The sequence below is a fragment of the Dermacentor silvarum genome, chromosome 1 (genome assembly GCF_013339745.2).
Source record: "Dermacentor silvarum isolate Dsil-2018 chromosome 1, BIME_Dsil_1.4, whole genome shotgun sequence".
In the NCBI taxonomy this organism is placed as follows: domain Eukaryota; kingdom Metazoa; phylum Arthropoda; class Arachnida; order Ixodida; family Ixodidae; genus Dermacentor; species Dermacentor silvarum.
The window spans coordinates 169,231,988-169,246,975 of record NC_051154.1 but is presented as its reverse complement, the minus strand read 5'-3'; the positions used below and the strand labels follow the sequence as shown (position 1 = coordinate 169,246,975).

The following is a 14,988-nucleotide window of genomic DNA, read 5'->3' as shown; positions in this document are numbered from 1 at the left end:
GCTATTTGTTTTTCCATCATTTTTCTCACTTTTTGCATCACGCTCCATCGCTCACTCTGTGGGGAAATAGGGAAAATGTGAGGAAAGGCATCGCTCCAAAACTGTGCTAGACGGAGGCAGTACGAGAAAAAGGGAAAAACACAGGAAATAGAACTCAATTTAGCAGCTGCGAGCATTTGTTCCGTAATAGAGCACATCGGTTATTGGGCACCTCTTCGCCACCTCTACTTTTTTTTTTTTTTCTTTCAGCGAGGGTTTGAGTGTACTTCACGAGGTATGACATTCTTTATGAACAATATTTTAGCAATTTCTAAACTATTCCTTTAGGTGTATTTCTTAGTTTCCTATCGTGATAGTGCAGGCGGAATCCCCCCCCCCCCCAAAAAAAAAGAAAAAAAAAGTGAGGGAGAAACAGGTTCTTGCTTTTTTTTTTTTTTTCGTTAGTCATACGGCGATAGGGGTAGGGGGAGAGAGGTTGTGCAAATGGAGAGTGTCCTGCAATGTTCAAATTTCTATTTTGCATTTTAAAAACTTGTTCGTTGTCTGTAGCATAAATTACGGCTTGGTCGGCGTGACTTTTAGGTATAATTAACTGCGAGCTGTGTATGCGGCAGCACTTTTGATATTCATACACTCTTTTAACAGTATTTTGCCTTGATCCATTTCTTATTGCCTGTCGGTTGCTTTTGTACAACTGTAAAAAGGAAACAGTAACCAAAAAAAAAAGGATATTGAGGTATTGCGACATTTCTGCAGTGGCCATGCAGTATCAGTTTAAGCTTAGTTGGTCTACGAGTCTCCTCTTCCGCATAATTGTGCAAAAACATGTCAACAAAGGCCCGATCATTTCGCACTTATGAACGTCTAGAGGAATGAATCTAGGTACAGAATACTGAATAGATGTCTTCTAATTGCAATAGTCTATTGAAGTTCTCTTCTGAATTGAAATTTAGGCCTGATTGTGCTTTCCTCGCTGTAAAATTTGTTCGGTCCGGAGTTATGACCATTATAATGGACGAAGTTTTCTTCTTCTTTTTTTCTGCGACATCAGTTAAAAGAGAATCGACACACATTGTAGAAGTTGTACAAACTCTACCACACGTTTCTCACATGTAAAATGATCACACTTAGCAAGTACGATGGTTGGAAACACTTTTAAGATATTTTAATTTGATATTGAGGAGTTGGGGCCGGGGGAGGGGGGGGAGAAGGAAGGAAAGATATGGAGGCCAACTAGACGCGCGTCCGGCTCGCTGCCGTACGCGGGGTGAAGGGAGTTAATCGATGAAAAGAAAGAAAGGAGAGGGAGGGAAAAAGCTGTAGCATGCCCCTTGTGTTTGGGACACTTTGTGATATTTGTGGGAGATATGGAACGTAAGTCATGCTAGAAGTTTTCGTCGAGGGCAGTTGGCTTGCCCCGCACGCTTGAGTCTTATTATACTTTCGACGTATTTTTTTAAAGAAAACGTTGCCGCTGTGTGACCATTTGGCTACCGTAGTTCTTGCCTCGTGCACCTTTCAGAAAATATACGATAAAAATTACGGTGTACTTCTTTTCAATCGATCCTCTCAGTACACCTAGCTCATCTCGTATCAAACACCAAATGAAAGTCGCTATACCCTGCATGGTGCTCGCCTAATTGGTGTTCCAAGGCATTCGTGCCAAGAACAAGTTTCGATTAGAACCACCTGTCTGCATATGGCGCCTCCGCTGCTAAATCGTGCATGTAAATGTTTTAATCAGCCTAGTGGAAATGAGATGAAATCAGTAAAATAAATAATTGACACGAACAGAATTAACGTGAAAACAAGAGTTCGACTCGTCGTTCAACATAAGCCCAAAATAAGCTATGGTTAATGCTGCAGCTCTTTAAAGAAATGTCGCAGCTTCGCCCGAAAGGCGAAGCATCTATTGCGATAGCAAATTAGTAGACAACTATACGAACTAAGGATAGTAGTTTTATCGGCCTTATAAACTAGTAAACATTCGCTGACGAATTGAATTAACAAACACGATGTAACGCGTGCACAAGTAAACGTGAACACATTTAGCTCAATGACCGCGGAACCTCGCTGTCACAACGCTGGAGTGAGGAGGCGCGGCAGCAACAGCGAGTGAATTGACCTTTGGGCCATCTCTCGCTTCAATGCACTAAACCCAAAAGCAGAGCGCATGCGAACCTACCGGCAATAGTTGCACTTTGTCCACATGATGAGAATCAAGTTGCACAAGATGAGGCCCGCGCGGGCGCGCACTTTTTCCACGTCGCAGATCAATTCGCAGAAAACGCCTCCCCCCCCCCCCCCCCGTGCCTCGCGCGCGACTGAAGATGCGCGCTTACGCCCTACCTTTCTCTCTCGCACATACATTCGCACATACGGTGTACGGCACGCGGCAACGATATTACCGTCTTTGGACTTTATATGGAATCTCACAGCGACGTCCGCGACCACTCCACATCCACCACCACGACCACGGCAGAAATAAGCTTGAAGTGCCCATATAACTGCTATCGCAGTAAAAAAAAATAAAAATAAAAAGAGCAAAGAAACATAACATTGCACGCTGCGCACGTTTGTTTAGGCTACATTTGCTTGTCGCGTGTAGAAGATTGTGGAAATTGGTGCAGGAGGTGGATGCCACATGCAACATTTTAAATTAAATTATGGGGTTTTACGTGCCAAAACCAGTTCTGATTATGAGGCACGCCGTAGTGGGGGACTCCGGAAATTTGGACCACCTGGGGTTCTTTAACGTGCACCTAAATCTAAGTACACGGGTGTTTTCGCATTTCGCCCCCATCGAAATGCGGCCGCCGTGGCCGGGATTCGATCCCGCGACCTCGTGCTCAGCAGCCCAACACCATAGCCACTGAGCAACCACGGCGGGTATGCAACATTTTACTGCGACAAAACTTAAGAGCTCGAAAGAGAGCGTGGCGTGTGATGTCGTGTCGTTGTGGTCGTCATTCGCAGTCATTGTCGTTGTGTCGTCGTTGTCATAATGCCGCCGCCGTCGCAGCATTTGCCATAGTGTCATCGTCATCATTGTCATAAACCAACGTCTTCGCCGTCATACCACCGTCTTACCACTGTCTTACCGGATGCAACGATTTTTTCTTTATTTTATATATATATATATATATATATATATATATATATAACTCCTTCTTGCGTAGATAATGTACTGCAACTTCCTGCTTGTATAATTCTGTAATGACTGGATTGCGTTTGTATACCTTCCATTACTCCACTTGTTTCTTGTTTCATGGAAATACTTATGTAGACTTAGAACATATAACAATATTTTCTGCCGTTCTGGCTCAATTACCTGCCTACACCAAAACCATACCAGTCCAGCGAATGTGAAAATGAGGCAAAATACACAGAGGAGTTATAAAGGGACTTGGCACTGTCCCCTGTTGCTGTTGTGTGTGTGTGTGCGTGCGTGTGCGTGTGTGTGTGTGTGTGTGTGTGTGTGTGTGTGTGTGTGTGTGTGTGTGTGTGTGTGTGTGTGTGTGTGTGTGTGTGTGTGTGTGGTGTGTGTGTGTGTGTGTGTGTGTGTGTGTGTGTGTGTGTGTGTGTGTGTGTGTGTGTGTGTGTGTGTGTGTGTGTGTGTGTGTGTGTGTGTGTGTGTGTGTGTGTGTGTGTGTGTGTGTGTGTGTGTGTGTGTGTGTGTGTGTGTGTGTGTGCGTGTGTGTGTGTGTGCGTGTGTGCGTGTGTGCGTGTGTGCGTGTGTGTGTGTGTTGGGCGAAAGCAAACCTTTCGCACGTTCGTCCACTCGTTCTGAATGCTTTTATATAGTTATTATAGGGTGTCCCAGGTAACGTTAGCCAAGCTGTTCAGCAAAAGAACGAGAATAAAAAAGCATTTTAACACGATTTTAACACCTGCTGTATTCGATTGTCTGGAATCTCGTGACCGAACACCGTAGATCTTATAATTGTATAATGCACCGGGATTTTTTACTATTTTCTTTGGTTGAACAGCTTTGCTAACGTTAGCTGGGGCACACGGTATAAGGGGAGAAGAGCCCACTCGTACGAGAGAAGCAGCTTCGCTAGAAAATAAAGTTTCTATTTTCGTGCGTATGGCCGCTTCTTTCCTTTATATCTGGTACCCCCCTGCTATCTCGAAGCCTGGCTCCATAACGGCCTTTCATTTGTTCTTTTTTTATTATATGGTATTTAGGAGATGTTGACGCCTTTAATTGGCGCCGGCTACTCCTTTTATAAGCGCACGACGGGCAAGGGTGTACTCACCAGCACCCGGGGGGCGGAAGCGCAAACGAAGCGATCAGAGATCACTGAATGCTAAATATTTTTTAGACTTGTTTTTTTTTTTATTTCTCCCACGACATCATGGGCACTTGACAGTAATTAACTCTATCCCGGGACGTTGCTCTCACGGGCAGCGGAGACCGTGCTAGCATGTGACTAGCAGCTACTCTACTCGAGCGCTAACAGTTCTTCCCCCCTTCTTACAAATTGCAGATTTAAACTGCGACGAGCTGGAGCCTCTGGAGAACGGCCAGTTCCGGGTGAGCGGCGACTACTTCGGGGCGCGTGTCTACTACGAGTGCGCCGAGAATTTCTGGATGTCCGGCCCCAAGGAGCGCATGTGCCAGGGAGACGGTCGCTGGAGCGGCCGAGCGCCCGAGTGCAAGAAGCAACGTGAGTGTCACGCCTTTTACCCACGATGTAGATGCATGAACACCTGCAGCTGTAGCACGTTAGGTTTCAGCACAAATGCCTGTTGCCATTTGCCTTAACCGTAATGTGCAGTTCTTTAATTATTATCGCACTGGCTTGATCGACCATGTGGCGAGGCATTGTCGCAGGCGACGTGGTAGCCGTTCGTCTGAGGCCCCAGAGAGCTTCCGGTCGCACGTGTTTGCAGTCAACTCTAGTGCGAAAATAAGTGCGCTTTCTGCGGCACTCAACCTGAATGCGTACGTTCATTTGATCGTTCAAATAGAAGTAACGCTCCGCATGCGTGAACGTCACACATATATGGTCTGCAGTGTCATCTACATGCTGATTTTTATTACAAAAGTGTGATTACTTGGATGCCAAAAGCTTTTTTCTGCAATGGGGAAAGCTGTAATGCTTCGCTACAGCACCCGGTCATTCTCTTTTTCTCCTACTAAGTTTTGCGGATTATTTCAAAGCTGATGAGAACCCTGGCCACACGTACCCGTCACCGGCACAGAAAGCTATTAGTGCGCTACGGTAGTTCTTCAAGTGCACCGGCTTCACTGACAGTTCATAGCCCCCCTAGCATTCTACTGCGTGTGAAGGGCGCAGTGTTCCCTCTCTCCCTCTTTCTATTTTTCCTTTTTCTTTAACCCCGGTGGGTAGCAAACCGTACGCTCGTCTGGTTGACCTCCCTACCTTTCCTTTTCTGATTTTCTCTCAGTCCATTGCGAAACCGGAAGTATTTTTAGGCTTCGTTTTGTAAATTGCGAGACATTTCTATTGTCCTTTTTACACGCCAAATAAACAAAAGACGAAGAAGCCCACTTGTTCGGATTTTAAGCCAGAGCAACAAAGAACGTATTTCTAACCCATTTCATGCGTGGGCGCCACCTGGCGTCGGCAGGCGTATTTGGGGCATTGTAAAGAACGACGCGAAGGACGCCGGGCCAAGCTCTTTCGGCGCCGAAGTTTGCCAATGCCAAATATGAACGCCGACGGCGGAGATAGCTCGCGTAGCAAGAGAGAAAAAAAGAAAAAGAAAAGAAAAGAAAATTTGTGGTCTCGGGCACGGCGCACATGGTCTCCGCAAATTGTGTACAAACCGAAGGACAACTTTAAACCTGCTATAGGAAGCTTTTAAAAGCGAAAACGAGTGTTTGCGTTTTGCAAAATTTACGTAAAAGCGTGAGCTGTGTTCAGAGTCCAGCCCGAATCCAGAATTTGTGAGAGTGAGAACTTATTTGAAGGAAGGCAGATAGGTCGGCCTGAACTAGCGCGCTCTAGCCTGCCACTCTGCACAGGGGGAGGAGTAACGGGGACGCAAAGGTGTGATGAAGGTCGAGGATGGCATGCCCGAGGCGAGTGAAAGCAAGTTCTCATTATTACCTTGAAAGCCCCAAAATGTCATTTAGATATGTAATCCAAGGTGCCACCGGGTTCCCGATCTTAGATGGGGTCCCGTGCTGTTTCAAGTGAAATTTCACAAAAAAAAAAAAAAAAAGCGCTAAGAAGAGGCTGGTATGTGGGCGGCTCCTACGAGAGCAGCACAAACGCCAAGAAAAAGAATTTACAGTATGTAAAGAGCTGTGATAAGTGGCTCCAGAACGGCGACCACCTGCACGGCGCATTTAGCGTCCGAAGCCTGGAGCATTCGAGCCACGCTCGAAACTCACCCGAGCTGAGTGAATCTTGTGATTTATAGACGTCAATGAAACTCGCCGTGTATTCACGCCGGCCGTGTACCGCACCGAAAATTCGTTGGAAATTTGTTGTTGTAGCTTGGCTTTACAGCTCGTGTAAGGATACACTGTGCCTCAGCTGTCTTCAGTTGTGCTAGTGCGTGCCCTTAACGGCCCAGTGGCGGCCAAACCAACGGCCATTGAGACTGTAAAATGGTGTATGCGTGCATAGTTGTATTACTGTATACGGCATCGCATGTATACGACGCATTTGTATATCATGTCTGAAGTGCTAAGCAAAAAAAATAAAAAAAAAATCGCTGTTATAGTGGCATATTTATTGATCATTTGTCACATTACAGTTTTGTTGCAATTCAATATTTTCTCTATAGATTGAGTTTGTGTTTATGCTTAGTTCTGTATGTTCGGAAGTTGCGCTACTATGTTTTAATCATGATTGTGTCCCCCCTATTTAATGCCTTTCGAGCTTTTAGGGTTCTTGAATAAATAAATAAATAAATAAATAAATAAATAAATAAATAAATAAATAAATAAATAAATAAATAAATAAATAAATAAATAAATAAATAAATAAATAAATAAATAAATAAATAAATAAATAAATAAATAAATAAATAAATATTTACGAGAAAGACAAGCATGCATGAAACCAACAAATTAAGAGCATTCATCTACGGCATATGCCACGCAGTTGGCGTTGATTCGGTCTCATGTGCACCGGAGCTCTGTTTGTCAAGATTCTTCCGTCAATTGTTGAAAATATTGAAGACGTTTTTCATATTGCTTATTTCAGAAATGATGTATTCCTGTCGTACTAGATAGCAATGTCCCCAATAGTTGTTGCAACTCGAACCTGTCTTTCTGAACATAAACTTCGCGATAGGTTTATTGTCCTACAAACTTTTTAAAGAAAAATAACCTCTACGAGGATTTATTCTTGGCTGCTCGCCCTCCGAGCTCCGTAGAAATTAATCAGATGAACCAATAGTGACCGCAGTTTGCTCATTGATTAACTAAATTGGGTAAGTAACTTATTATTCACTGGCTTGAGTACCAACATTGCGTTTGGCGATATTGCAGAGATGTCAGTGCGGGAAACTGTATCCAGTTATGTGATATTAAAAGAAAACCTGCCCTTGTTCGGATACTAGGCGACAATTTTTCGCCTTAATCCGGTTCGATTCCAAAATTGGGCGTTCGAAAAGCCGACGTTTGGTTTCGCCTCACGCGATTGGCCTAGATTGGCCTAGGCCGCGATATCGGTGTGGCCTGGGCAATCGAACGTCGGCTTTTCGAACGCGTACAAGATAGCGGCCCAGGCAGAAGAAATGTTGGAAGCGTTTTTCATCGCAGTGCATGAGCTGCTGTGCATTAACAGCGTCGATCATCATGTGGGCAAAGCCTCCCGTGATTTTTTGGCGCCAGGTTTCGGAATGTAACCGGAGAAAGGCGACAAATTGTCGCCTAATATCTGAACAACGGCAGGCTATTTTTAACTCCTGTAAGCTGCTGCGGCCTCCCGTGGTGACTTACATCTGATTTACCCGTCTTCATTTTTTATTACACTCAAACCTGACGCCATCACTGGCATCCGTGGAAATTAAAGGTGAATATTGCAATTACTATGTCATTCGCAGATTATGGACTCCCCGAGACTTAGGCGCAGAAAGAAAGAATGGTCACACGACACTATGCGTGTTGGTCGATGAGAAACCAAAGAAAGAAGTCAGCTTTGTGTTTGTTTCAGGCCTTAAATTTCTTTCGGACCAAATATTTGCCCAAACCAAGGGCCCAAAGAAGTCCTGTTTGACCGACAAAGGCTCAATAATCGATGAGATCAAGCGTGCTCCTTTTATTTACATTAAGTTTGTATACACAAGAAACGGGTCTTTGCCTTCTAATTCTGCTCTTTAATGAAGTAATTGCTTTAAAAAAATATCATGCCTTCGTGTGCAGCTTGAAAAGCCTGCGGCCTTTCTTATTGAGTTAGCCTGTGTAATTAAATTTTGGTTGGGTTCAATTAAAGAAAGGTCCTCTTTGATGCCTAGTCGTTTCACCGTCGGAAATACAACGTCGTATACTCAGGTCCGTCTATATTATAATGTGGGCCTCATTTGCTGCCTTTATTTATCCACATCCATGCATATGTAAAGAGGCAATCCAACGAAAGAATCTGTCTTCGCGTGCATCGCCATTGCGCGCGCTTGGTCTTCAAAGGATAGGAACATATAGAACGGACCCAAGATTTTAAACCAAAGGGAACGGTGTTGTCCGGATTCTGATGCAGGTGGCTGGATTGCGATGGGGAATCTATTTGAATAGCCTGTTGAAGCCTAATATCGGTTTAGTGAGATCAGGTCTAGGATATTTAGTGCCAATAGCCCATGGAGTATCACGTTCAGGACACAAGTATGAGCTCTTGATCGCAAGAAGTCTACGATTTTGCCTTGAATTTATGAAGGTGACGTCGAGCACACTGGTAACTGGAGAAGCTTGAGCGATTCCTTTGACTGCGCTAAGGGAGAGGGCTACATTGCCGTACTTTCTCATTATATCGGCTCAACGTAAATCAAGTCACTTAGAAAGTGTTGCGTCCGAAAAAGAAAATGTAGTCAAGATTTACAACTGATCGGTTACAAATCGCCCGTTTCCGTTCATCAACACTGTGAAAAACATTGCCGCCTTGGCAATCACGAACTATGAGTTTTCGGGAAAATTGAGTGAATGAGTTTTAAGTGCGAAATTTCACCAGTCGTCGTGGAACAGTTAGTAATACATCAACTGCATAGCAATCATGCTGACAAAAATCAAGTGCACAGAGATGGATCGTTCATACAAGAAAGTTGAGCGCGTGCTTCTGTTTTACTGTTTCAGCTTGTGCTTACGTCAAATGAACATTAGGAGCGCAACGCATGGTCAATGTTTTTTGTTTTACTACACCATAAGTCGAGAACCGCGGGTGATTTAGGAAGCGAAAATGTTCATCGCAACTAGTCAACTCCCAGATATAGATGGCTCGTGTGCAAAGATTCAGTCTGCGCTTGAGGTGCACTATACAACGACCAGGCAAAAGTGTAAACAACAAAATAGTTGTGAAAATCATATCGTTTGCTCACAGATGCAGTAATCGGCAGTGATGAAATAGCATATCAGTGGATTCCCAGTCGTTCTGGTCTGTTTAAAAATGGAACAGCGGACAAATTGGCCAAACCGGCTCACAAGCACAGGGAAGAATACACCATTTCGCTGCTCTCTCGAGATATTAGGAATATATTACAAAAACTGTTTACGAGAACACCATTAGCAGTATGGTTCTATGCGAAGTCAAGGCGGCTATCTTCTGCCTCGAACCATGTGCTCAAATTTTGTGTGCCTGTCAAGCTAGCACTTCAACGCTTTCGCTTTAATGCAGCATGCGCTAATCAGTTTTTAAAACTCATCGTGCGTGGTCCGCACCGTACGCGTGTTGTGAACACGCAGTCCGAATATCGTTCAACTCCCTCGTTTAGGATCAGCAAAGGCGGCAGCTAGATTACAAAGGACGGGCGCTAGTCGGCCACACGTTGTCCCTTTTGGCAACACTTGGGCCGTAGCCTGTTAAAGGGCTGGAAAAAACAGCCTCAGTCTCTGTGAAATACTTCTTTTGCGCCGTTGTGACTTCTGGCAATACTTTAACCATAGCCCGTAACGGAGCTTGAAAAAACAGCCTCTGTTTCCGAGAAAGGTCCTGTCTTTCATCCTTCACTGGTACTTTCTTTTGAGCTTGCACACACCTGTTCAGGGATACATATATAGGTAATTTGTTAAACATTGATATACATTTAGACGCGGCACAGAAGCAGCAACAAACTTGGCACAGCAACTGACAAACAGCACACTATTTTATAGGTATATCTCAATGACTTTCTTCAGCGACTTTGGTGTGGCCGATTTCGCCTGCTTCAGGAACTTGTTTTTAAAACATGCTCGAAGCAAGTACCTCTCACCTCCTTTCATTATCAGAATTCCAGCGGAGGGCTCGGAGACAGACAAGGAAACTTTTTATTGAGCAGAATTAATAAAATTTGACGCGACATTCGCAAAATAGTAAGAAGAGCCTGATTTCACAAACTTGGCGAAAATTTCGGGGCAGTTGGTAGGTATGCTTATGTTGTGCCACTTAAAATTCAGTGGAAGAACCGTACCGTTGGTACCTCGTAAGGAAAGGTTCTCAAAATAGTGCTTTGTGTTTGCCTCACTGAGGGTGTCGGTACTGTAAGTCTCGACTGTAGCACTCCTTGTCACTAGCTTCATATCGAGTAATTTAGTATATGATCCTGAAAAGCTAGTGCGCAATTTGCAGTTACACACAGCTCGTTTATCTGTAAGGGGGCTAGCAGTGAGCGAAACTCTGCTGCAGCCTTAATGACGGCAGCTCGTCCGGCGCTCGATTCAAAAGCCGTGCTGAACCTACCATGCTCAAGCCTGCTCTGTTCGCTACACCACGATAGTGCATGGTCAAGCGTTTAAATTGAACAAACAATGCATCTCGACTTCATACCGCGTGTTCTTGAGGAGACTGCCTCAAATTACATCGAAGGGTATTCGAGGCAAACTTATGTTTTTCATTACCAAGCTTCATAGAATTCAACGGCAGACGTCAAAATTTTGCGTGATATTCACCAATACTACTTATATAACTTATCAATTAAAAGCTAATGAGTGAAATTTTCTTCTTTAATAATCTTATTGGAGATTATAGCACAAATTTTGATGTTCGCCGCTGCTATGAAGTTTTTTTCAGCAAAAAGTACCTTTGTCATCGCCATAGTTGCGCCACATGAGATGTGCCTCTTGTCTCTTCGAATTTGTTCGAGGAAGCATATCAAAATTAAAGAAAAAGAAAAAAAAAACACTCTCACTAATCCTTACCTGAACTACGCGCAGAAGACAACACGTGGCTCTAACACCGTCCGCCACAGGCGCAAGCCACTGCAGAATGACGCAATGCTGTGACGAAACTGAAAATTGTTAAAGCAGATGTGAAAGAACCTGTCACCCTGGTGCGGCGTAAATCTCCATGTCGCGTATGCTGTTCGATACAAGTAACACTGATCCACAAATAAAAAGGTTATCAACTATGGTGTTGCCATCGCGAAACCTACAGTCTCGTCACTGATCAGGTTCCCCTTTGTGTACGCAGCGTCGTGCAGCAGCCCGCCGGGCGTGCCGCACTCACGCACCAACGCGAGCGACGGCGCCCGGGACTTCGTGATCAACTCGACCGTGCGCTACACCTGCTTCCCGGGCTACGACGCCAAGGGCTTCGACGTGGCCAAGTGCATCTTCTACAATGGCTCCGCCCAGTGGTTCGGCCCGGACCTCAAGTGCGAGCGTGAGTACACAGCTTAGCCTCAGATTCTTTCTCTCTCAAGTAACGGCAGCAGTCACACTTGCACTACACTTGCAGCGGGACTCGATCTCAAAGATGCGGGACATTCTAGGCCCGTGGGAAAGCACGAACCGCGCGTTGCGTGCTACGAAAGCGCTGCTGGCTTATTTAAGGTCTACAGGCCGTAATGAAATTTCGTGGTTAGCTTTACTGTGTACGTCGGTGTTTTAGGCTTTACGTGCCACTTTTGCGTTTGCGGGAACATTGTTTATATACCGTAATTATCCCCGAGCACCTGGCGTATCATGCTAGGCAATCGCCCAGGCTTGCATCTCCAGCTTCTCATTGAAGGTCAGCATCATTCATAATCATAAAACTGCTAAAATCTTGTAGGAATGCGTAAATACCAACTGAGAAAAAAAATCGCCGACGATTACGATATTCCATAATGCGAAATTTAAGCGCATACGTGTTTTCATTTCGCGATATATTGGCTGGTACGGACAATCTGTCTCGTGCGGCATGTTGCAAACGAATTGAAGGGTGGCGCGACTGCCTGGCAGCGCGTGGGTGACGCGTGGGCGCGATTCATAGCAGCCGCCGCAGACAGACCTCCGCTCATGCAGCGCTTTGTTTCGATACAGACGACGCGTGCTACTCTGGCGCCATCTCGTAGCCATCTTCGCCGCAGAGTCTGTCTTGCGCGGCACTACGCTCTTCTTCTCACGCTTTCCCCATACCGTCCTCCTACGTTTTGCGCCTCATGGTTCCACTGCTATATATATATATATATATATATATATATATATATATATATATATATATATATATAGGCCTCGGCTGCGGGAGGCTGTGGGTTCGATTCCCGCCGCCGCCGGGCACCCACTGGTTCAAAAGGGTACAAGCGTACCCCGGCCTGGCGTTCGGCTTCCTTCAGGGGTGATACGCTTGGGAAAGGAGCCTGCGCCCTGAATTCCCGTCGAAACCAACGTGAGCACGGATATATATATATATATATATATATATATATCCGTGTGTGTGTGTGTTTTGAGGGAGGGTCCATTTTCGGCTCCCCACAGGCGACACATTAGTTTTCGTCCACTTTTATTTCAATTTACCGTGTCCTTGCTACACTGTCACAAAAAACAAAGTTCGCCTATGCGTTCCTTGGCTTTATTATCGGTTGGCTTTACACGATTGCGACTATATATATATATATATATATATATATATATATATATATATATATAAGCAATATCATCGTTTATGAGTTCGGTTCACTTGGAGCACATTTACGGTAGTACTCATATCGACTGGTTCTTTCAGTAGCCAAATCCAGGCTTGCGGCACTAGCGTATTCAGCCTCGGCCCGAGCTGATACTAACGCCACACCGGTAGACGATAAAATGGAACACGTACATGTCTGAGAAAACGCTGAAAAACCCTCTGGGGAAGGAGTGATACATTCTTTATCACTGCGGCGTTATTGAGAACAATTTACGAAAGATAGGTTCTGTTTTGTATTCTCCTTTTCACATGTAACTGGCCCACAATTTCACAAAGTCGTACCTATACTTAACAATTGTTTTTAAAAGCGGACACCGGTTGGTTGTGATGGCGAACGAGATGGTAACGTGCCCGCCGGTCCATGACAAACAATTCTGGGGAGAAAATCTGAACACGTGTGGCTTTTTTTTTTTTATTTGCCTCTAGTTAGGTCTTCCAGACATTGGCTTTAGGCTGTCTTCACAAAGTTATAGGGGCCCCATACGTGTGCTGGTCGATTCAACAGATCTTTATACATTACGTGCATATAGCACGGCTTCGTTCATGGCGTTGCCGGCGCAAGTTCTAATTTCATTCTAGGATATATCGACGTTACTTGCGAAGTGTAGGGCTTCATATTTGACGTTTCCTACATAAGTTCCATTCCAATAACGCCAGAAAATGCTTTCATATATATGTGCGGTCGGCTTAGGTTGTAAGTGATCTCTATTAAAGAAAACTCTCGTACTTTGTCAAACAATATAAGAAAGACGACAACACGGGTATTGCATGAATCGCAATTCGGACTACTAAAATATGAATGCATCCATTTTCCTAAAAACCTATCCTAATGTACTCATACAGACTTGTACGTCCTATGCACGTTATTCGGAATGAAAAGAATAGAAAAACTATAACTAAACACGCTACTGCGGGATTTTCTACAAAGCCCTGCATGCCACAAAAATTTGTGCCTTTAGATTTTGCAGTGGCTTCATAACTAGTTTCTTGAGTGAAAGTAGCGCACGCGATTTCACATTTAGATTATTTTCATCTTATGTATAGAAGGCATTCGCAAGGTCAAAATGGCCCATGATCTGGTACTTTACAATACGCCTAATTAGTTTTGCCAAACTAAATATTGACGGCTGCAACGTCCCCCACTTTCGTGGTTTCCACTCCAGAGCTGGTACGAGGACGCGTAGAGCGAACAGTCGAAACCCGTCTCGTCTATAATGAGCACTGCTGCGTGTTGAAACCACGACAGATTTTCTCGGCTACAACCAAGCCGTTATCGAGCGACAGCCTAAGCCACAGCACGTGCCATTGCCAGTCCGCGTGAATGGTTTTTCCGAAAGCCACGCGTTCTCCAACTTCAGCAACACCGCAGTTGGGCGGTGCTAACAAAAGGGGCGTAGCTAAGCGCGCGCGTAGTCGAGGGGCGAATACCACACGTGGAAGGGGATTAACGCCGTGCATAAAATTTTCGGATTCCTAAACGTTATTGTCCGCTGTAAGCCCTCGTGCTGTTGCAATTTGTTTTTCTTTCCTTTGTTAAACAACCCTGGAAACTTTATATGTTATCCCACTGTTTGTCTCATTGTCATTACAACTTCTGAATGGCTGTATTTTGTTATTTGTGTTTTCAACCTAATCCTTCAAAAGCTCCCCGCTCATTCTCACAGCGATTCGATGCGTTTACAAGGTGAGAGAACGAGAACGCAGCCCGGAAGAAAATGCGCCACAATTGCTACGTAGGCTTGCTAAGTAAAACAAGATTTCACCAGTTTGTTTGTATTGTAGCGTCTTTCGTTCTTTGATTTTGCTGGTAATTGTCTCCACGAGTAATGAAGGGAGAGCCTATAGCGAAGAACAATATTGAATTTCAAACGACAGATACAACGCGAAAACCAAATACGCGGAACACTGATGTTTGCTTTTCTGTTTTCGAAAG

General features: G+C 44.6%; 1 protein-coding gene across 1 annotated transcript in view; it reads left to right on the top strand.

Moving 5' to 3' along the window:
* Window positions 1-14,988, top strand: part of LOC119436382 (sushi, von Willebrand factor type A, EGF and pentraxin domain-containing protein 1) — a 696,898-nt gene that overhangs the window by 464,955 nt on the left and 216,955 nt on the right. The window contains exons 5-6 of the mRNA XM_049657392.1: window positions 4,494-4,673; window positions 11,580-11,771. Coding sequence (XP_049513349.1) covers window positions 4,494-4,673; window positions 11,580-11,771 — 372 coding nt within the window. The remainder of the gene's footprint in view (window positions 1-4,493; window positions 4,674-11,579; window positions 11,772-14,988) is intronic.